At 46.0% G+C, this 24442-nt stretch overlaps 1 protein-coding gene across 2 annotated transcripts in view; it reads left to right on the top strand.

The window, feature by feature from the left end:
• ASTN1 (astrotactin 1) overlaps positions 1-24442 on the top strand; it is a 314457-nt gene that overhangs the window by 153324 nt on the left and 136691 nt on the right. For both annotated transcript variants that reach the window (XM_004761965.3, XM_004761966.3), the window contains exon 8: positions 6901-6985. In XM_004761965.3, the coding sequence (XP_004762022.1) occupies positions 6901-6985 (85 nt within the window). The remainder of the gene's footprint in view (positions 1-6900; positions 6986-24442) is intronic.

Here is a 24442-nt window from a genome sequence, read left to right as displayed (position 1 = left end):
TCCACTTGTGGACAAGGCACGTGACGGTGCACGCCCCGAGCTTATGAGCTCCACGATCCCGAGGAGTATGGGTCCCTCCTTCCAGGTTGCTGTGCACTTTCCTTGTAGAAGAGGGTTCATCTCCAACAATCTCCATCAAGATCTGAGTCTTTTAGATTCAGTAACACAGATAGATGCTTCCCAGAGCAGCGCGATGCCCTAGAACAAAGGAAGGCGTGTAATGATAGCTAAGACACCCAGGGGAAATGTTGGGAGCTGGGGGCCAATTCCTCCAGCTCTCTGTATCTCATGCACAGCCCCTTCTCCTCCACCACACACACACACGCACACACGTATATATGCATACATGCACAAATGTGCATATATACACATGCATATACATGCATACATAGGCACACACATGCACACACGTGCACACTTGCACACACACAGAGTACACATGTACATACACACATACACAGTGCACGCACCTACCCCTACAGGCACATTTTCTTCAGGTGCTGGGGTGGAGGGATATTAGTAACGTTTGAGTCCAAGGGACAGAGCCTTGCTTCTGTTGTGATGCATTGTGGTGTGTCTTTGGGAAGTAGCGGGCAGCTACAACATCCAGAGTTCACCTTCTTAGGTCTAAGGGCTATTGTCACCTGGACCCGTCATAGGGATTCCAGACCCCCATATGGAAGAGAAAGTATAGCATTTTAAACATCTGACGTCTAAGACTGTGCTTGCTTACTGCTCTTCCCACGCTGTCAGGCAAACACCAAATCAAACAGATGGGCCGTGTGCCATGCCCAAAAGCCAGTGTGCTCGGGAGAAAGGAAAAAGGGCTCATCTCCAAGGCAGGGCCACTCTGTACGCCTGAGCTGGTCTCTGGTCCCCTCCTGGCTGACTTGGAGTGGGAGATCCTAGGACAAGCTCAGTGCTTAAACTCACTTCTGAGACAAGCCTGATCTCCAGAGGGCCTTGGAAGGTTTTCCTGAGGTTTTAAAGAACAAGAAGCACTTGTGATTACATGTGGGGAGAGAAGGGATTGGTGTTTTGAGCATGGAGGGGTCTTAGAAATGATCCCCTTTAGATCAATATGTGAATTGTCCCAAGAATGTACATAACTCCCCCAAAGCCCCCTAGCTTCCCAAGGCATATAGTCTGTGTTCCGTCCATCATGAAGTCTGAACACAGGTAGGATTGTGGAGGGTTGCATGACTTCCCCAGCCAAGTCGGATCCAACATATTTGTCCCTGAAGGCTATGGAAGCAGCCTTCAGTACTGAGCATGCTTCCCGAGCCAGGAGTTGGGGCGGCTGCTTGTCCACAGTGAAGTTCCCATCACCTGCCTCTTCAGTCTTCCCAGACATCTCGTTTCTAATCCTTGCTGAAAATGGCTCTGGGAAGCCCTCCTCTGCCAGTGGTTTCCCAGTCTCTGGGACGATTAACAAATAGCCGCTGGAAGGCCGGGGGGGGAGACTGCAGATAGGAACCCACACCCCACACCGGAGACTAAGGTGCAACATCTTCCTTTGGGGGAGCAGCCGAGGAAGGCTGCTGCGGAGACATTTATTCCCATTAATGCTGGAAATGGAAGCCCTCCCCCTCCCCACCCTGCTTTCTTCCCGCACATGGGATGATGTGGTCAGCCCACACGCTCATCACTGAGAAACTTTATCGCCTCCCACACTCCATCCCGGAGCCTTCCTCCAAAGAGCTGAGTGTGGGAATTGGCTGCAAGTCAAGCCGACGTTATTTTTGCATCCCTCCAGCTAACTCACTTGGAAATGTCATAGTGTTGGGACATGTGCTTTCCCAGCCATGCCGAGGGGTCTGCCCATATGGAGATGTGGAGCTGTGCAAGGGCACGTGTGTACTTCTTCACGCACGCGCTGCACAAACACACAAACACACACGCTCATTCCCTGCAAAGGAGCATCCTCGGGGGCCTGGAGCTATCCTCAGGCAACCTTCTAGAGGGTTCCAGAGTGAAGCGTGTATTTACTCATCACCTGCGCTGTGGTCCAGAAGAGCAGCTGTGGTAGGCAGAATATTGGGTCCCCGACAGTGGGCTCCTCCTCATCCCCAGAACCTGTGAATGCGTTACATTACCTGGCAAAGATGAATTGAGGTTGCTAAACCAGTGGCTTTAAAATGGGGAGAGTAGGGGTGACTGGGCGGCTTAATCGGTGAAGCATCTGACTCTCGGTTTTGGCTCAGGTCGTGATCTCAGGGTTGTGAGATCGAGCCCTGAGCTGGGCTCCCTGCTCAGTGGGGAGTCTGCTTGAGATTCTCTCCCTCTGCCCCTTGTCCCACTTGCTCCAGCTCTCTCTCTCTCTCTCTCAAATAAATAAGTGAATCTTTAAAAAAATAAAATGAGGAGAGTATCTTGGATCACCTAGACGGGCCCAGTACAATCACAAGAGTCCTTCAAAGTGGAAGAGGGAGGCAGAGGCGGCAGCCAGACCCTACGAGCCGAGACATGAGAAGGACTCCAGCAGCCACTGCCGGCTTTGAAGCTGGAGGAAGGGGGCCCGGCATAAGGAATGGGACGGCTTCCAGAAGGTGGAAAAGGCAAGGAAATGGATCCTCCACTCAAGGCTCTGAAAAGGAGCGTAGCCCTACGGACTTCCAGTGTTTAGTCCCATGAGACGTATGTCAGACTTCTGACCTACAGAACTGTAAGAAAATAAATGAGTATTGTTTCAGCCACTGGATTTGTGATCATTGTCATGGTGCCTGTGGAAACAGGAGGAGGAAAAGGGCAGAGAAGGGACAAGCGTCGTTATGCTCCTCTTTGTAGCTCCCCAGCCCTGTTTAGGGAGACCACAAAGACCCTTCAAAGACGTGTCAGGAGTCTATGGAAGAACTAGAGCTGGCGGAAGCTTGCTGATCTGTTTTCCTTCTACGTTCTAGCGACACACGATTTGGGAGGGATGTGATGTAGCTAGAACTGTCAGCCCGGTGCCTGGAAGCTCTTGGCCAACTGCACACTGACCTTCTCCTCCCAGCTTTGTGACCTGAGGTGTGTCTCTGGCCCAGGTGGGCTAACAGCCAACTGCTGAGGTTGAATGGCTTCTTGCCCTGGCTGGGTCTAGCCAGAGGCTGACTTTTCCTGTGACTTCCATGGGTTTTTCTTATGCTTGTCTGTTTGCTCACTTGCTTGGCTTTTGATGGAAACACCGACTAACTGGTTTCAGCAGCGTTTTTAACCCTCCATTCCTGGGCTTCGTTCTGCCTGTTGGGCTGCCGAGGAAGGTTCACACACCTGCTTGATCTCACAGCCCCCCGTGAGCCCCGGCCACAGACCCTCCCTGCCTTTTTCAAGGGTCTGCAAGGAGCACAGGCTCCCAAGCGAAAGCAAATTTCAGTTGCCATCTACAGAAATCACTTCTACCCCAGATCTTTCTAGAGGCCAGTCCTGGCCACAGAGAAATACATAAGATTTGGCGAGGGGCGTTGGACCAGTTTTCTAGACTCAAGTCTAGCCCTCTTCCCCTTTCCTCGGTCTGAACCACTACCTCTCTGCCTCTCTGTCTCTGTCTCTCTCGAGCTCAGTTTGGCAGGGTCGCACAGCTCCCATTTTGTGCCCACTCTTTCCAGACTCCCTTTTGTGACTCATTTAAAGCACCTTCCTTCAGGACGTACCTTGGCATACTTCCCTCTGTCTGCCCTCCCAGAGTCATGCGGGGCTCTTTGACTCTGGGCCTGCCTCTTGCCTGATGTCTCCACAGGGAGGGAGGCCAGGCAGTTAGAGATTACCCAAGTCCAGGTGTCTTCCAGAGATGTCCCTCTTCAGAGGAAGCGCAGCCCCCAATTCCATTTAGTAAAAGCGAACCGCCACCTGAAGGATAGGTGTCTCGGGCTTTTGTCCCTGTCAAGTCCAGCCCAGCCGTGTCTGAGGAGCCCAGCTTCAAGGTCTTTCCTTAATCCTTTGATGAGATTTGCACCGCAGTCCCTCACCTGTGGAATGGGAAATGAGGGGAGGCACGGGTGCCATATGGGTTACTTCAAGGCGTCTGACCTTGGGTGCCAAGCACAAATCAAGGGTAGCCCTTTCCTGGCCCTCCCTGGATCACCTCGATTGTCCCTTGGTGGGCTTCTACTCTCCGGCAGTGTGCTCGCCCGTGCGTGTCTCCTGCAGGGCACACTCCCTCCTGCTTGGGCTCCTCTCCGTGGCCGTGACACGTCTCTCCATTGGATTCCTGCAAACACCGCCACCGAGTCGGCACGTCATGTGTTCCCCGCCATCTGTCACAGCAGATGCAGAGACTGTAACACTTCTAGCTTAGGAGGGCATCCAACACCCTTGCGGGGTCTTTAAAATTCACAGCTAACAGTCGGAGCTTGTGTTCGCACGAAACCCCTCTTAAAGTCAAGAGTTAGCATTCGGTTGCCATAGCAACTTTCCTCCTCAAGTCTGAACTCCTTTCCGTGTAGATGGCCAAACTGGTTTTGAGGAGGAAGGCAGAAGGGGGGAACGTTTGGTGGGTTCCGGAAATGAGGATCATTTGGGAGGCAGATTTTGGCTATCCTCCGCCTCTAGCCTGATATGTTTGAAAATGTCTCCGTTGCTCTGACTTTGGGCTGCACGTGACATTATACGGAGGAAAAGCTTTCTCTCTTGTCGGCGGTGTCCCCACATAGTCTGAGTGATGGAACCCATAAGGAGATAATGACTTTGAAGGCAATCTGAGAAAGGTACATGCGTTTTACAAAGGGTACGAATCACCGTCGTTAGGAAAATCAGGCTCTGCGTGAACTCTGAGTTGTTAGTGCATTTATTTTTTACATGTTTTGTGGCAACTAGCTATCAAACGTGGAAGGACTCCCTTTTTTGTCAGTCCTCATTTCTAGGGCAAGGCCTCCAGCCAAGACCCCTCCGAGAGTCAGAGCGATGGGTCTGACAACCCCTTGAGGTTACTTCCTGCTTTTTAATGTTGCACAAGGACAGTCGGGAGATGATCTTCTGAAGGGAGAAGGAGGTCTGTGCCCTCTACCCATTAATCGCCTTTGATTTCTCTATCTTGAGAGTGGGGTAGTGGTGTAGTGGTGTTATTTATAAATGCAGGGCAAAATTTCAAGTTAATTAATTTTCCATTACACTCTATGTACAAAAATCGCTACTCGTGCAGAAAAGTGAACCTTGTTCCTGCCCCTGTGTAGCTTCTAGTCTTGAACCCCTGCTTTCCTTGAAATTGGTAAGATAGGAGGCCTGGCTCCTTGGTGATTTCCTTCTTTCATGGCCTCTGGTACTTGCCTTCTTTATCTTTCCTTCTCCCAGAGAAACCGCCTTCATCTGAGAGCTTTGTTATCACCCACCTAGTTTCAGACTTTGTTTTCCTGGTTCCAATCCCAGCTCCTGATGATTCCTGGGTACAGCTCAGTAGCCCTGAAGCTGGTGAATTTGAGCCTGTGGCAAATCTAGCTCATGTAAAGCCCGAGTGTCCCACAGTGCCTCATACTGACCTCATACTCTGTGTAAAGCCCCCACAGACTAAGAAATCGCTAGTTTTCGCTTCACTCCTCAGCACCTTGAGCTAAGCAGGTGTGGGGGGAAGAATATGAGTGTTACCTGGTAGTGAGCCCCGATGGGGAGCACCTTAATAGGTCCATCTTGAAAGGAATGGCTAAGCTTAGATTCTAACAAAAACTCATTTCTTTAGAACCTACCCAATCCCTTCCCTCATAACTGTGGGGCCCCTTTGCTTCATTTTTGTTGGTTTTTGTCTTTGAAAAAAGAAAACAGCCCTCAAAGCTATTATTCTAGGTGTATCCTTTTCTAAGTGTCTCTTGCTAGAAAGATGAAGGAACTGTATGCCCCTTGTCTCCTTAGGGCGAGTCACTTTTGTGATTTACAGATTATAGGAAGTCACACCTTGTTCTTTTACCACCTACAAATTAACCAGCCAGTGAAGAGTTAACACTAGTGCTGTAGTAGGACTGATCTCAGCAGTTTAGGGATACATAACATTACGTAACAAATTATTAATATAAAGGAGCAGGAGCAATTTTTTTCCAAGCTCAGCGCTAAGGCAGGCAATGATTCTTAATCTTTGGGGGGTCTTGAGTTTGCTTGTAAATCAGAAGAATGTCATGGAATCCTGCCGTGGGAAGACACACATACATGCATATACGGTTTTGCATACAATTCCAGAGGGGTTGTGAACCCCTTGGTGTATTAATGGAGTAACTAGTGGTGATGAAGCAGAGCAATATAGAGAATTGTGGGTGGTTCTTCTGTTTAACAGCTCCAAAATCATTAGCCATTTTCATTTAAAAACAAAAACCCGGAGTTCCTACAAAAACCATAACGGGTATGAGTGGCCTCCTTGGACCATGTGGTGGTTCTGTGGGTGGACAGCATGGCGTGGTAGAAACTGAGGTCCAGAGTCAGAGTCATAGATTCAGATGTTAACTGCACTTTATAAGCTGCCTCTAGATCCTTTCATTTTTGAGCCTCAGTTTCCCCTATCAGCATGACATAGCTAATAATACCTACTTTTCAATTGTCTTAGAAATATCTGGTGAAATAAGTCACTCAGGTGCTCTTCAAGCACTGCTTGCTCACCTAACAGGTGTGCGGCAGGAGACGGGGCACTGGGTAAGTAAGGGTGAAAAGGCCCTTTTGCTCAAAGCGTCTTGGTCTTTGTTTTTACGGAGCACCTTTGTAGGTTCTTTGTGAATGTTGCGTTCCTCTACTTGTGACACTCAGCCCGTGGTAGCAAACGGAGAGATGGAGGGTGTGCTCATTCACATGGGCGGCAGAGATGGGGATGTGTGGCATAATGGGATTTATTGTTTCATCCACACCACTATTAGAGTCGGAGTTTCAGGTAATCATTTCATATTCATTTTCTCGAACAGACATGTTAATCAATTGCTTCCTGTTTCTTCTTCCTGCCCTGCTTCTAAGGGGAATGCCTCTGCTACGAAGGTTACATGAAGGATCCTGTACACAAGCACCTTTGCATTCGGAATGAATGGGGCACAAACCAGGGGTAAGTGCAGGGGATGGCAAGCGAGCCAGTTCCCAGCTGTCACCCTTCTTCGCGCAGACAAGACGCGGAGCAATTGCACGCAGGGGAACGCAGCTAAAGGGTGGTTATATTCTGAATCGCGAATGGGTAAAAATGTCACCGTGCATTTCCATATTTATACCATCCCAGTGACGTCCGTGTCATCTTTTCCTCCATTTACGAGTTCAGAGATGATGCCTCTGACTCGCAGCCCCACAGCCTCCAGCTGGGATCTGAAAAATCAAGCTGTCCCTGCCTTCTTTCTCATTCCACTGCCAGTCACCAGGCTTCCACAGGCAGAACTCAGCTGAGGATTTTGTTGGAGAGGCACGAAGCCGCGCAGACTCCCGTGTGGCTCTCCCAGAGATCGAGGAGCTTTGAGAGACGGACATGAGGAGAAACGTAATTTCCCCACCTCATTTAGCAAGGGTGACGTGCGGGAGTGCTCCACAATGAGTCACAGCACTCCTGCTAGGTCCCCAGTCGCCCTTTCTCCCTGAGACCTTTGCTTTCCCCCAAGCACACATGACTGGGATAAGAGTTCCCTTGCCTTGTCCTTTTATTGTGATTTTTTTTTTTTACATTAAAAAAAATTATTGTGACAAAATCTACATCCCATAAAATTGAGCATTTCAATCATTTGAAGTGTATGATTCAGTGGCACGGAGATCATTCACATGGCCGCCAGCCATGAGGACTGTGCATTGTCCTTTGCTTTCTAGAGGCAACTTTCTACTCTGTTTTGGGTGCCAAGAGCTTGCTTTCTGCATTGGCTCGTTCGTGGAGCAGGGTGGGAAGAGAAAGGGATCGATGAACTCTAATAATAGCAGTCGATGGAACAGGGAACACTAGAAAGAAATCAAGGCACAAGCCACCTGAGAGTGATTGCTTTTGTGCAGGTTGGAAATGTGTTTGCAGCCTGACAAGGTGGAAAAAAAAAAAAAAAGGCGCCACCATCATTTCATACATTGCCATGGAGGACTGCTATCCCCGAGGTCGATGATCTGCCCCCTTTGTAGGATTCTGATGAGACCGAGCCTAGAATAGTGAGTGTAGTTCTGGACTCTCTCAGCAATAAATATGGAGACAAATGGGTGAGAGTTTGGAGAAGAGCAATAAAAATGATTGAAGAGCCCAAGGGAGTGATTTATGATGAAGGATAGAAGGACTCAACTCGGAGAACTGGTCAGCTGATGACTAAGTCAAGGCATGATAGATGCCCATCGATGTTAGAAGAGGGCAAATGTTCTGGAACGGGTTGAGGTTGAGGAATAAGGACGAGAAAGAATGAAGTTAGGGGAAGGAAATCTGAGTCACAGGTCAGAAAACTTGAGGAAGTCAAAATGCCATGAAATTTTTCTGTTGGTGGAAATGAAGGATTGCCCTGTTTCCATTGAACTTGAGATCACATCAGAGAGGCAGTCCCCCCGATTTGGAGGAAGATGTTTGTAGAAGGGTATAAATGCACGTGAGGTTGTGTGTTGTTGAAAGACGGGTGGGGAGGCCCGAGGACTTGGCTGATAGATGTCGGGTAGGGTATGAATACAGAGACCCGTTTGCTGTTTAGAGTCACCTTAGTCCCCTCCCTCTCTGACCCCTGAAACGTTTGCCTCGCAGATGGGGAGCCAGGATTTTTAGCCCTAGTGATGGCCGAGCATCTCGGGTTCACCATGATTCTGAGTAAAATGTTGTAAAGGGTGATGGATAACCAACTCTCTATCATTTAGCCTGAAAACTTGCTGCTGAAGAAAACAATGACAAAATATAATTTTGCTTTTTGCCCTGAATGATCCAGGCTGGCCCTCTGCAGTGATTGGATTTGGTGGCTAATCGCTCAAGCCTCCACGTCCCTCGTCCCTCGAGTTGCAGGCAGATCATGAGAGGACAGGCCTGGCTTCACTTGGTAATTGCACAAGGGTTCGTCATCCCCTCTGGCTGCGTTGTAGAGGCAGTCTTGGGATGTAGACAAGAGCCTCCAGGGACTCAGTGGAGGCCCCATGTTGATGTCATTTAAAATAAGACAGGCTGGAGCACCGAGCTGCAGACTGACAGGAACATTAGCCCCAGGAAACAGACAAGGAGACCTAATCTGTCATTTCCATCTCTAATTTCCATTATTCTCTGATCATCACTGTCTGCGAGGTCTCGTTTTGGACACTAATAAAATAATGGAGCAACTGTTAGGAGGGAAAAAAGTGACTTTCTTGGGGATAATGGAACCAGGAGTGATAAGCAGCATGGATTTATATGTATATAAAAAAGGCCAGACTAAAGGCTGCATTTCCCTCATAAAATGACAAGATAAATGAAAAGTGGAGGATGCCATACATCTTGATTTAAATTGGGGGTCTGATGCCACGTTTCTCTAAATGATTCTTACAAAATTAATCGAAATTGATTTGAACGTGAAGTCTGTCACTTGAATGGAAACTGGCCTAACAGATTGCCAACTAATGATACGTATTGGGGTATTATGGAAAAATCGATGGCGGGCCTGATTTTCCTGAATATTTAATGTTCCAGAAGTCGAAGGGAAGCAGCATGTGTAGGTATTTATATTTTTCACCTAATATCCTTGTATTGCATACATAAAAATAGCTGAACATTCTTTTGAAGTAGAACAAGCAAATCCCAGGACAGTGATATTGAAAATGAATTCCCCTGTGAAAAATCTAGGTTAATGTATGAGGAGAAAAGTAGCAATAAGCTTTCATGACTTTCAGACAAGGAAGAAAATTGATTAAGGACATTAATACAAAAAATTACACCTCCAAGTTTACCCAGCCTCTCCCTGGTGCTCCAGGTTACCGAGACCGTGTGTGCGCGTGCGCCTTTGAGCCCGTGTGCGTGCTTCCCATGGGTATGTGGTATGCGCATGCGTGGTGTGTGTGTGTAAGGGAGCAGGTTTATTCATACAGATGCTCTCAGCCCTGCACACCATCATTTATGCGCTCACTCGTTTATGTTTTCTGCAAATACTCAGTTGATTACCTATTGTGCTGGGATAAACTAGATTGCTTATTAAAAGATGTGGTCTCTGCTCTGGAAAAACTACCGGTCTAGATAGATAATGGGTACATAACAGGAAAATGACAATAAATTCTAAAACCTATTAAAAGAAAGAAAGGTCTGTGTGATCACAGTTGAAGGGGTGACTTAGGTGACATCTAAGAACCTAGAATGGAATGTTGTGGAGAAGTTTCCTAGGCTGACCAAGGAAATTCTAAGCAAAGGGAATAGCATATGTGAAGTCCTGGAGACCTAAGAAGCATGACTTCTCTAGGACTAGCAAATAAATAGTCCAGTGTAGCTTAAGAGTGCAGTTTACAAAGACAGGAGAAGAGATTGATAGAGTGGTTAAAGACTAGCTCTGGAGGAGCTCTTGCTTTCTAAGGCTTTGGATGCTGAAATTCCATGTAGGTGCCCCTAAAATTGTTAGCAGAGGGGAGAAGTTCCAAGCTGTCTGTGCATTTGGTGGAATTGTCTCTCACTATATGTTATCATTCTGGGTCCTTCAAAATAAAATAAAATAAAATAGGGCATCTGGGTGGCTTAGTCAGTTAAGCATCTCCATCAGCTAAGGTCATGATATCTGGGTCCTGGGAATGAGTCCTGCGTTTGGCTCCCTGCTCAGTGGGGAGTCTGCTTCTCTCTCTACTCCTCCGCCCTGCTTGTGATCTCTCTCTCTCAAATAAATAAGTAAAATCGTTTTAAAAAAATTACATAAATTAAAATAACTCTAAAAAGAAAACAAAAAGCAAAACAAACCCACTCAAAACCTCTTGAGACTATCTAAACTTGTATTTATCCGGATTCTGTAAGTAAAACCTAGTCCTAACATTATTCTGTAGATAACAAGTTTTTAAGAGAAAACAACAAAGAATGACAGAATCAGGCACCATGTGTGTGAGGCATGTGAGTAATGGGGGTTGCAACCATTTCTTGGGGACTCTGGTTCTGCCAAAAATGCCCATGTTGAGAAATGTGTGAGTGGATCTGGGAGGTGAAGCTAGTCACTGTTGTGAACCCAGGTGACTGGGTCAGGTCACCAGTTGTAAAATTACTGAATTCATTACATAAGAAGCTCCTATTCACTAAAAGTAAAAAAAAAAAAAAAAAAAGTCTTCAAAAAGATTTAAACAAAGTCACAGATGACAGATTTCTAATGAGTTATTAAAAGAACATGGGATATTTGAGATTATATTTTTGGTCTTCATGGTTGGCAACAAAATCAATCATTTCCTGCCACAGCATTCCTGGTGACAGAGGTGTCCCACAGAGGACTTAGGGTATAAAAGGGTCCTACCCCCAGCATGGGGCTTTACCAGGTCTTCTGTCTAACCTGCCATGAATTCACTGGAAATTGCTCAGCCTCCTATCATTGTGGCTTTATAGATACAGAGAGGGACTGTTAGAGTATATATCTAGTATTTGCTCGACAACAAGTACAAATTGAGAATTCTAACAAGAAATGAAACCAATAAACGAGGGTGGAGGAAGCAAGAGAGATTGATTTACAGGAACATATTACAGAAGAAAAAAAAATTATTTAGCTCCTTTGGAGATTATTAAGAAAAGCTATCAGAAGTTGTTTGTTGTTGTTAAATTAAAAGTGTGCCCCAGGGGCTTCTAGCTACATTTTTCAGAACACCCCATTACATAAAATTCATGCATTTGAATATTCTTCCTGAACAATAATCTGATTTCTTATTCTGGCATTGAAAGACCAGTGGATCCCCTTACCCAAGAATCCAACACTGCCACTGGATGCAATCAGCAAGAGGTTCTTTATTGTTACGCAGGCGCCTGCGGGTGGTCAGCGCGCGCCTGCGGGTGGTCAGCAGCTCCTGCTAGCTGAGCACACCTGGCTGGGGTGGTGCAGGATTTTTATAGACAGGTACAAACAAGTTTTGGGTGGGGCGCAACTGATTGGTTGACAGAACTTTTGAAAAAGGCATACGTGGAGTTTGCTGATTGGCTTTGGGGACCCGCGCGTGCGAAAGAGAGAGGCGGGAAAGGGGAACAAGAAGGGGGAAGGTAGGAATGCCATCATGGCGTCTCTATTATTTCTATAAGCCAAGCGGTTACAGAAGGGCAAAAGAGCGATTAATAAGCAATTAATAACGTAATTTACGCCTAAAAGCCAGCAGTTCACAGAAAAGCAAACAAGCGGTTAGTTATCCTATCTATCTTCTAGGGGAGGGGTCTTTCAGCATCTCAGGTACAGAGGGCAACAGCAAGGATATTTCCCACTAAAGGACTCTGGCATATCACTAGATTTCCATGCTGAAGGATGGTGATCAAGTCAAAATTCATGAGACTGGAAGAGCTGGCAGTGGGAAATGAACAGGTGTTCTCTGTGGTTTTAGAAGCTGTTGTCAGGAATCAGAACCTTCTCTCACTGCCTACTCAGGAGCCAACACGTTTACCATCATATCCCCAGATAAGGACACATGTGCGCATGTGCGCATATGCGCATGCGTACTTTTCCTGCTCTACAGCCCAGGCCACTTTCATCTGTCCCTTCCATTGTGCCAGGTGCTTCCTGTTCTCTTCTTCTCTTTCTACCTCTTCTCCCTGCTGCCCCCTCCCAGGAGGGACTGCCTGGGGATTCTAAATCCATATAAGGAGCAAATGTCTCACCCCATAGAATCCAGTTTCCTTTTCAAGCCAAGAATGAGGACGGTGTCTATCAAGGTTGTCCTCAACCCCTCTGTTGTGCTCAAAATACGTCCCTGATGGCAGTAATTATATTTGGGCCTGCCTGAATGATGCCGTTCGGAACATTTCCCTGGAGACAACCCTCAGTGCAATGACCAGAGACCAGTGGAGAGGATGCCCCGGCCTCAGGGTTCTAGGTATGGAGCAGAAACCAGACTCCCCCGGTGACTCAAAATGAACCACAAACCTGTCCTCACCTCCTGCCCTTCTACAACTGAGCAGAGCCCTCCTTTCAGCTCTCTGAAAATCACAGGGCAAATGTCCAGCCACTGGAGGGCAGTAACTGCAACGCTGGGGTGCATCTCTGATCCCAAGTACGGGTCTTGGGCAGTGTTTGGCCTCCTTTGACCTGCCCAAAGTCTCTTTAGAAGTGACTCAGCTGGAGTCAGACAGTCCTGGGTGACATATGACAGTTCCCGACTTCTCTCTGCCCATTTCTAGATCATCGTCTGGTTTTTATTTTCCCACCCACGTGTCGCTGATTTGTGTCACAGATGCCCCCAGTCGCCTTCCCACAACCCCTCAGACAAGATTTGCAGGCCAGCCTGGCACTGCTCTTTTTATCTCTGGGTGCCCTACACCCTGCCCTCCAGCCCTGTGGGCATTGTCCATGCCAGCACCTGTCATTGCCATGCCATGCACAAATGGGATTATCTTCCCTTTAGCTCTTTTTCTGTTTCTGTGTGTATGTGTGTGTCACTCTTTGTAATTACTTTAAACTTATTCACATATTCCTAACAAGGGTTCCCAGTGTATTTATTTGGCCCCTTATTTCTCATTCTTCTTTTTTTCCCTCCTTGTTCTTTGCTTCCATTTCCACCTCTTCCCCCAGGAGTCAAGGGCAATGTAGCTGTCCTTTCTCCCACCCATTCCAGTGTGAGACAGATCTTCATCTTCACTCTTGGAATGAAGTTTAAAGTTCCTAGTTTCCTTCTCTTTAGAAGCCCCACTGTAACCTGAGTCCAGATGAACTGTCGTCCTGTGGAAAGAGGGCTGACCCCTCCCTGGACAAGCAGGCAGGAACCAAGCAGTTGCACATGAAGCCCCACCTACCAGGACCTTTAAAACAGATGTAAGAGGATCAGGTCCCCCACTTGGCTTGGGAGACTCTGCACCTCGTCCTCAGGGATTTTCTCAGGTGCAAACATGTTGACTTGACCTATTTTCACAAAAGGTGTGTGGTCAGTCTGCTGAGTACAGTGATGGACCTTGTAGATTACAGATAGACATCTGGCTAGTAGAAAACTGAGGGCTGAAAACTAGCCCGTGCTCTGCAAGGCAAACAAACCCTGAGACAAAGGCTGTGTTTGTCCAGGTGGGCACCTTTTTCTAATTTACACAGAGGCACTTAATGAGCTGTGTGGACCCTGACTGTGGTCATTTTAGGTGATGCCCTTTGCTCCCCTCTTAGAGGCAACTATAACCTCCTTGGTTACTAAAGGTGATACAAGAGCAAAATATGCCATTAGTAATTGACTCCCTGATACCTGTGCATGAAGCAAATCCTTAAGAATCATCTGGGGAGCTTAGTTAAAATATGGATTTCTGATTTCTGCCTCCGGAAATTTTAATTTCATAGGTCTGGGAGAGGCTCCAAAATCTCTACCTACAAAATATTTCCCCAAATGATTCTGAAGCATAGCCAGACTTAAGAAACCTCCCAGAGCTGGACCCCGGAGTCTCTAGATCCCTCGGGAGGGTGCCCTCTTACCACTGCACCATCCCCTGCAATGAAAATAAGAACGGGTTTGTAGGCTGTGGCTGAGGACATCCTAATGGATCCTTGCATTTTATTGATTGGGAAATTGAGGACCAGAGAGGTGAAAAAACTTGCTTAAGGTCAGAGAGCTGGTGGCCAAGCTTGACAGTGCTGGGTGGGTACTGGAGCTAAGTCAGGTAAACAGATTTCAAAGAGAGTGCAAAGCATGTAACACTCTGAAAGCCAGTTACCAGCGGTAGATGAGAGCTGGACATTCTGAGGTCCCCAACTGTTTCTTGGTGTCCTCCGCCCCCTCTTTCTCCCCCCGACCCCAGGATGGAGGGGCCTTCTCATCCCATTTTTCCCTGAGTGACAGGTGTCTGCCATCCCCCCTACTGTACTGCGTACCCCCTGGAGGAGGGTGAAGCTACCACTGTGTTCTCGCTGACTAGTCCAGTCACGGCACCAAGAGACTTATTTTAAACAGTGCCGGAGGCGGGAATACTCATATTTCCTCCAACATGACCACCAGGGTGAAAAAAAAATCAACCTCAATTTACCCTCCCATCTGCTCAAGAATGGAAGATAAATTGTTTCAATTTTATAGAAATGAATGTTTTATGTCTTGCCCATGCTTTCCAGATAGTGTCCTGAATTTATATATTCTACTGAATGCATGGATATTTTCCACTAAGAATGCGCGCTGGACCTTCAGCTTCCTTGGGTATTGGTCTGAGAATACTAGGTTTGAGAGTGCTGTCATTTCCCCTGGCTTTGGAGATCTTGGCTATTTATCTTTTTTTTTTTTCTTGAAAATAAATAGAAAAAAAAATCCACTCATTATCCCATGCTCAGAGAAAACTACCATTATCATTTTGGCACATGTCCTCCCAATTTCTTTTGCTATGCATCGAAAATTTTGCTTCCCCTTATTCCCCTCAATTCTGTATATATTTTTGTTCTCTTTCATAATTTAACAATAAACATGTATTACATTTATAATCACAAAATTTGGAGGCAAAAGATAAGGAAGGAAGCTTTAAAAGTGTCTTTGTGGTACATTCTTTTTCTTAAAACTTTTGCCATGGGGAAGTTATTCTTCATGTCTCACTAAACCCTCAATTTTAACCTGATTTTGGGGGAGAGAAGAAAGTGGTTCAGGGTCTAGCATTCAGGTCAGACTCTAATAAAACATCTCTATAAGTCTGGTAGCAAAGGGCCGAGTGAACCGCAAACAGCAAACCTCACATTTAGCACAGTATTTAATGCCGTACAACCTCAATGTCACTGAAGACTTTAGCGGTCCCTCATATAATGCTGATTAATAGCTATCATTTATTAAGTATATAATGCAGGACTCAGTCTTTTTTTAAAAAAAATATCACTGATCTTGATGAAAATTCTATGAACTGGTTAAGAGGTGAGTAGTTAATAGTGTTTATTCTACGTACGATTTCTGTGAAAACAATTTTAGTAAAAATAATCTTAAGGCGTAGCCTTCCTAGATTAAGTATTTTGGATTCTTGTTCAGACATGCATGCTGTAATTATCTTTTTGAAATTTTAACTTCATGTAATTTTGGAAATTGGAGAGCAGACGTTTTGTCACTACACAGCTTTTTTTTTTTTAACTTTATTTTTTCCTTTTAATAAAAGGATTGAAGATAATTGGTAGAAAATCTAGGGAAAAACACACACAAGCAGTAAAAAGAAGAAAATCTAAGCTACCTGAAGTACCATTCCCTGGAGGGAACTCATTCTGACCTTTTATTTTGTTTGTTTAAGTATAATCCTTTTTTAACAAAAATCTCTTCATAGTGTTGTAACTCTTGCTCTGCTTTATACATATCTGCTATATACACGTGTGCACAGACACATACATATGTATGTATAATGAGAACGAACAGACACATGCACACACACGCCCACATATACATATACATATGTATGTATGATGAGAACGATGCCTATTTTTATTCGAGGCTCAGTTGTACGATGACCAGAGTCATGGAGTCATGAACACAACCTGTTCTTGGTGTCTGATGCCAACATCTAGGCTCTTATTAAATTATGATGTAGCTCAGCATTGGGATAGTTTTTTTCCTCCTTATAGTCTTCTTTCCACCAACCATATTAACCTTCCCCAAGGTTTTCCACACCAAGAGTAGCATCATTTGCCTGAAGAGATATACCCTGAACCAGGCTTTCTAGTCAAAGTTGCCGTTTGGCCCTAAGATCCTTGAATGTAGAAGAGTCCGAGATTTCAGTTGTGCAGGACCTTGGACAGCTGCTCAAAGCCCAGGTGCCAGGCAGGTGGAGGATCCCATGAGGCTGTCCAGACCACAGTTCTCCGCATGGGCTTCTTCCCATCCTGATGCACAGCAGAGACTCCCTTGTTTATAGCCACAGGAAAAAGGTGATTTTATTGTTTTTTCAGTGTTCCAAAATTCATTGTTTATGTACTACACCCAGTGTCCCATGCAATACGTGCCCTCCTTAATACCCACCACAGGGCTCACCCATTCACCCACCCCTTACCCTCTAAAACCTATTTGTTTCTCAGAGTCCACAGTCTCTCATGCTTCCTCTCCCCCTCCAATTTCCCCCAATTCACTTACCCTTTCCTTCTCCTAATGTCCTCCATGTTATTCCTTATGCTCCACAAGTAAGTGAAACCATATGATAGTTGGTTGACTCTGCTTGACTTATTTGGCTCAGCATAATCTCTTCCAGTCCCATTCATTTTGTTACAAAAGTTGGGTATTCATCCTTTCTGATGGAGACATAATACTCCATTGTATGTATGGACTACATCTTCTTTATCCATTCATCTGTTGAAGGGTATCTTGGCTCTTTCCACAGTTTGGTGATTGTGGATATTGCTGCTATGAACATTGGGGTCCATATGGCCCTTCTTTTCACTACATTTGTATCTTTGGGGTAAATACCCAGTAGTGCAATTGCTGGGTCATAGGGTAGCTCTATTTTTAACTAATTGAGGACTCTCCACACTGTTTTCCAAAGTGGCTGCACCAACTTGCATCCCCACCAACAGTGTAAGAGGGTTCCCCTTTCTCCATAGCCTCTCCAACATTTGTTGTTCCCTGTATTGTTAATCTTTACCATTCTAACTGGTGTAATGTGGTCACAATGTGGTTTTGATTTGAATTTCCCTGATGGCTAATGATGATGAATATTTTTTCATGAGTCTGCTAGCCATTTGCATGTCTTCTTTGGAGAAGAGTCTGTTCATGTTGTCTGCCCATTTTTTGACATGATTATCTGTTTTTTGGGTGTTGAGTTTATAAGTCTTGGATATCTGCCCTTTGTAGGGTCATTTGCGAATATCTTCTCCTCATGGAAGGGTGACTTTAAATGGAGTGAGAGCTCACCATTTTGGGATAGTCAAAAATGGGAACACAGTCTACATTGAAAGCCTACCTGGAGTGGAATTAACATCAGTGTAATGAGCCACAGTACTTTGTAAGCCTGGTATTATAGCGCTCCCCACACTGTGCCCTTCAAGTGCTGTAGTAATAGTACTGATGTTAATATTAGTAATAATAATAACTGACAAATAGCCCTTGTGATGCACCAGCCCCGCTCCTCAGTATTTTTCATGTACCAATGCATGTAATTCTCATTTCAATGTTATGAAGTAGAAACTACTAATGGCCCCATTTCACAGGTGAATCACTTGACTATTGTAGCAATATTGCAAAGTCTCAGAGGCAAGAAAAGAGACTCTTGGGGTCCCTAAAGAGAACTTTCCTGTGTCCAGTCCCTCCAGGGCTAGAGAGTCTCTAAATGAAATGGAAGCTGGAGAGAAGCTGCAGTTCACCCTCGAGACTCTGGGGCCAGGGGATCCATGAGTTGACGCCTGAATTAGAACAATGACAAGTATGTAGTCTGTAGTTAAGCATCTCTTTCAGAATGATGTAGAGGCCTAGGAAAAGTGACAAGCCACTAGAGGGACCTCGCTGGGGACTTAAGCACGGTAAATGCCATTGGCTGCTGCCCAATCCAGGTTGGAAAAAAGCATTCAGACATATCCTCGGGGCCCCCGGCTGGTAACTGTCCATCAGAGGCAGATGTCTGCTACTGACTAGCTCTATGCTGTGGATGGTGTGGAACCATGGCCATGTGTTCAAGTCAAGATGGCCCATTACTGGGGCACCTGGGTGGTTCAGTGGGTTAAGCCTCTGCCTTCAGCTCAGGTCATGATCTTAGGGTCCTGGGATCAAATCACGTATCGGGCTCTCTGCTCCACAGGGAGCTGCTTCCTTATCTCTCTCTTTCTGCCTGCCTCTCTGCCTACTTGTGATCTCTCTCTGTCAAATAAACAAATCTTAAAAAAAAAAAAAAAAAGATGGCCCATTACTGTAGCAGAGGGCGTGGCATAGCCTAGATCATGGACCATACACCTGGATTGCATTTACTCATCTACCAGCACAATCATGGGAGAATAAAATCCCTAGTCAGGTCCTCATTGTTAGCAAAAATTTCAGAACTTTTCCCCAATGGGTCAGGAGTGGCATCTTCATGTTTGAGACACGGGGGCATCCATCTTCCCCAAGCTACTTGGCCTAGGATAAAGATCGTCTGGAATACGTTCAGGGGTTTTTCTTTCCAGAGATAAGCTTGGGTATCATTAACTGGACTTCACTTAACTATAGCCTTGGTCAAACTCTTTCATCCGAACTGGGAGGCTGTGGAGTCCTTACTTCCAAGAGGATTAATGTTCATCTGCTCACATTTTTATCTGTATGGGGGCAGCAGAGCTCGGTGGGAAGAGTGTATTGTTGGCCTGAGATTTGGGCTCAAATCTTATTTCTTCTATTTAAAAGCACTGTATTTTGGGCTGACTTCATAACTTTTTTGAGTCTTAACTTCATCATCAGTAAAAATAAGAAGAATAGTATCTACTTCAGGGAAGCCTGGGTGGCTCAGTCTGTCGAGCCTCTGTTTTCGGCTCCGGTCGTGATCCTAGGATCCTGGGATCGAGTCCCACATCGGGCTCCTTGCTTGATGGGGAACCTGTTCCTCTCTCTGCCTCTGCCTGTCACTCTGCCTGCTTTTCCGTGCTCTCTCTCTTTAACAAATAAATAAATAAAATCTTTAAAAAAGAAATAGTATCTACTTCATAGAGTTGATAGGTTTATGAAGAAAACATAAATAAAATATGTTGTACTCAATAATGTTAAAGAAAATATATGAGCTCTCAGCAAGTAATGGCATTGAGTTTCTTTGAACTGCCACCAAATGGTGTGATCTTAGTATCAGTTTGGCAAGTTGGGTTTAGAGTAATGGGGCGCCTGGGTAGCTCAGTCATTAAACGCCTGCCTTCACCTCAGGTCATATTCCAGAATCCTGGGATTGAGCCCTGCATCGGGCTCCCTGCTCAGCAGGAAGTCTGCTTCTCCCTCTCCCTCTGTCTGCAGCTCCCCCTGCTTGTGCTCTCTTTTTCTCTGTGTGTCAAAGAAAGAAAGAAAGAAAGGAAGGAAGAAAGAAAGGAAGAAATAGAGAATAACCTACCGTTAGAATGGAAATCTCACCAGGGCACAATGCCTGGTATTTCATGACACCATCACATCAAAATACACTGTATCTGTTACCTCGTTTAAATAATAACGAGTAATGTTCACTGAGTGCTTTCTATGTAAAGGCATTATTTGTAAATGCTGTGTGAGTGTTCATATCATTCCCTCCTCATGTCATGCAGATGTGGAACCTATGGCACAAAGGGTCCAATAACGTACCTAAGAGCACATGGTAGGAATGAATGGCGGGAGATGGAATGACCCCAACAGTCTGAGCCTGTGTCTTAGCTCTTAGTGTGATGGATGAAGACCAGTGTGGCTACCATGTAGCCTCTCATGATAAGGCCTCCCATCTCTCAAGGCCCCTGCATTTGTTTCCAGCCTGGCTGAACTGCTTGCCTCCTGACCATCCTTAACTTTTTACTTGACACCCTCCCCACTTTTACTCAGGACACTTCTTCCTCTCCAGTTACTCCCTCCATTACCTTCCAGTAAATTCTATCCATTCTCCAAGGCCCTTTCTAAATCCCTGCTCCTCCATAAAGTCTTCCCTCATTCCCCAGTTGGAAGCCATCTTCTTCTTCTTTGAGCTGCCTCAGACCTCGTGGCAGTTGCCACAATGTGCCTTGTTATTTCTATCCCTAGGTTGGTCTTGACCCCTTGTAGACCGACCAGAACACCTTTGGAGCAAAGGCTAAATTTTGAGTCTCATTCTCAAGTACACAGTTTCTTGTATATGGTAGGTGCTCAATAAAAATGGAGTAGGTACTGGTGAGATTTCAAGCATTATGAGAAATGGAATAACAGGAAAGATATTTATGTTGGGCAGGAAGGAAGGAGGGTCCTGAGATCACGCACCGCTCATCACTTCCATTAAGGACTTCCTCTTTCCCAAACGCCCTCTTCAATCTTCACAACAATCCTATGAGGCCAGTCCATTAGGACATTAAATACATGAAGAACTGAGTCCATAGAACGTATTGGTTAGGACTGCACAACAGACCCCTGAGTCCTTACCCACTTCCCTTGGGCAAATTGTATAAGCCGTCTGCGCTGTGACTTCCCTTCCTGTGAAACAAGGATGATGGCAATAGTACCCGCCTCATAAGGTGCTGAGAGGTCAATGAGAACACCTAGGAATCAGCGTCAGCATCAGGCATCATGATTCCTGCTGGGGAGATGGTTTTCAGGAAGGAGGTCTTGCTTCTGTTATTTAAAATCTCTCCATTTTGACCACTGACCAGGTTGGTTGGTTGGTTGGTTGGTTGGTTTGGTTTGGTTTGAACGGTTTTCCCCTCTTTATCAGCCTCAAAGCAGTCACCCTGAAGACACACCCTGCTCTTGAAAAGCTTTGTCTCTCCCTTCCCCACACCGTGTTTTCCAGCAGGCAGAGGAGGGTGCTGTTGGACATAGAGGCCTACACTCAAGCCTCTTTCTAATTACACTGCAGTCAGATTTTCCACGCAAGCCCCTAGCGTGGCAGGATGCCCTCTTTGAAGTCATTAGTCTTCACAGCAGGGAGAACACATCATCAAAGACTCTGTTTCCCAGCAACCCCTGCTGTGCCCTTGTGCACTGGAGGATTGCAGCGGGAGAGAGCAGAGCCTACAAGTGCATTAAGTCTGCTCCTCTCTCCTCTGGCCCTGAACTGCGATTCCTTTGAACTGAAGCCCAGGGAGAGGGCTGGTGATGCTATCGCAAAACCTTTCCCCATTCTTTCAGTTTCAACCAATTTAGCAATTAAACTTGCTAGGGCCAGGGATAAAGAATGTAGGACATGGTTAAGGTTCCAGTTGGTAATCTAAGGCGCTGTGGGATGGGAGTTGGGAAGGGAGACTGGCTGTGAGCCTCCAGATATTGAAAATGTACTTGATAATGACTATGAGAAATCTGCGGTGAAGTTAAAATTCTGTGTGTGTGTGCACGTGCACATGCGCACACAAGACAGAGAGGGAGGGAGGGAGAGACCGAGAGACCCTCCATTTTGATCAGACAAACCTGGATTTTCATCTCGGCTTTACCTCTTACTTGCCTGTTTATTTTGGACTTTCAGTTTCTTGGTCCCTTCGAAGTTCAGTGACTACTTTGAATGAAGAAACGTTTAACAGAAACATTTACTTAGACCTAGATATTTGGTTGCGGCATGAATCTGGGTCTTGTTTCAGCACTGATGTCCAAGGGCTCTGCCCCCACTCACCTGTCTTGTCTTTGGAAGAGGAGTTGCTGGAGCTCCATCATGGACTCTCAGGGGGTGGCGGGGAATGTTTGAGTGCAGATCTCTGGGGTGCGTGCTGAGGGTGAGGGGTACCCCAGTGGGCTCCAGTGGTGAGCGCCTCCTCATCACCAGGATGTTTTTCAGACTGCTGGCCTCAGACAAGCCCTTCATCTCTCACCTGTGTCACCACGCCAGGCTTCTCTCCTGGCTCCCGGCTTCATGACTTGTCCTCAAATGCATCCTCTGCAGCAACCAAAAGATCTACTTGGAGGAGCTATTCATTTCGTACTCTGCCCCAAAACTCGCCACTGACACCTGGGGCCCTACAGAAAGAAATTGGGGCTTCCTAAGGTGGTCTGCAAGCTCTTTTTGACCTGGTTCCGGCCAACCCCGTCAGTCTTCTCACCCTGTCTCTCTCTGCCTGGATTGTTCTGTTCCAATGACATTGACTGTGTTGTCCAGCCTGCGCATGGGCCATGCTTACCACGTGTCTGGGATTTGCCTATGGAGTATGCTGTGCCCAGAGCGACTTTTCCTACTCCCTTCCCTAGCCCATTCCCAAACTTTTCTGATTGTTCCCTACTTAGTGTTTAGCTCTGCATCCAGATAGCCCCCTCTGAGGCAGCTAATTGGTGCTGCCTCGCTTTTACAAAGGGGCCTTCTTCTGTGACCCTGTGACTCATCCTGCATGTCTCTGATGTTGCTTTCACACCATAAAATAATGATCTGATCATTCTAATCATCTGTTTGCTAATCTGCCCCACCCCGCACCTGTTCTTCCAGCTTGCAAATTCCTCAACTTCAGTCCCATGTCTTATTCATCATTGTAACCCTATGGCATTTCCTGCCACATTCAGATCAAGCACCGAATACATGTTTGTTGAGTGAATAAGTGAATGGTTGCCCGTAAGCTTATCCATGCACGTCCATGTAAACCTCTGCATGATTTTCTCAGCACGTTCTTTGGTGCTTAGGCCTCTTTATCCACAAAAGACAAATCAGCTTATTTATATTTAATATTTGTCATGGTGTTCTTTTCTGAGTTAAGTCATTTGTCTTCCAAGTGCCACTAAAGCAGTGTATGTTCATGAGTCATTCATTTGAAAAACATTTATCGATGACCTTCCATGTCTCAGAGATTGTGTTAGGTGACTGGAAAAAAAAGAAGATGGATAATAATAGCCAACAGTAGTGTCAGGTTTATTATGTGCTAGGCTCTGTTCTAAGCCCTTAACATCTCCTCATTTAATCTTCACACCAACTTTATGAAGGAGACATTATTGCTATCTACCCTCATTTTACAGCTGAAGACGTTGATGAACATAGCCTGCTCTCGCCTGAGTCCTCTAGAAACAAAGCTTCGGTATTAAGGCTTTATAGGAAGGATCAGTCCCAGGGAAGCAGAGTGAGGGGGTCGGCAGTAGACCGTTGAGACAGGAAGCGGAAAAGCAGTGACACGTGCTGTATTGGTAAGCTAGCCACAGCTTTACAAGAAACCAGTTTGGGGACACACAGGATGTAGTCTAGATAGGCCTTGTGGAAATTTGTACCTCGGAACAGCCCATGATGGGGGAAGATAAGCAGGAAGGAGAAAATGTACCTGCTGATTCTTGCTAGGCTTTTGGGCCTCACAGAGGGTGCTTATTTCTACGAACATCCACAAGGACAGAGTGAATGGAGCCCATGCTCTCTACTTCCTTTTCAGCCTGCTTCTCCCCACCATACGTTACCCCCCAAGTGAGGCTCTGATGAGGGTCAACCACAAGTGAGGAAGTGAGAGATCTCCCTCAGAATTACAAAAATTCACACTTGGCGTAAATCAAAGGAAAAAGTGCAGGATACGAGAGGGTATCGTATAGGATATGAGAGGGTCGCGTCTAGGAGAGCTGGAGGCTGACTGTAAATAGCAAATGAATGAACGAATGTTGAGCAAGTTGAGATGAATGGAAGAATGAGAAGGCAGCAACCCAAAGACTGAGAACAGGGCAGTCCTGAGGGGTTCCACTGACAACCAAGGTGTCAATGTGAGTCACCGCAGGAAGATGACAAGGGGACTGAAGTCAGGCCACCCAGTGCATACTCGTGAGATGGATGTCCCCAGAGTTTAGAGCAGGTGGTTTTCTGAAACGGGAATGTTTCTGGGAGAGCTTCTAGATTCTTTAGGCCGTGGGGGTAGGTAGTGTTCAAGGATAAATATCCTGTTCCTGTTTACCTCTAATTTGTCTAAAAGCTTGTTCCAGATTATTTTTGCTTTTGCTCTGCTCC

This window comes from Mustela putorius, unplaced genomic scaffold (assembly GCF_011764305.1).
Source record: "Mustela putorius furo isolate JIRA1106 unplaced genomic scaffold, ASM1176430v1.1 tig00003942_pilon_pilon_pilon, whole genome shotgun sequence".
In the NCBI taxonomy this organism is placed as follows: Eukaryota; Metazoa; Chordata; class Mammalia; order Carnivora; family Mustelidae; genus Mustela; species Mustela putorius.
This window is presented reverse-complemented; position numbering and strand designations above follow the sequence as displayed.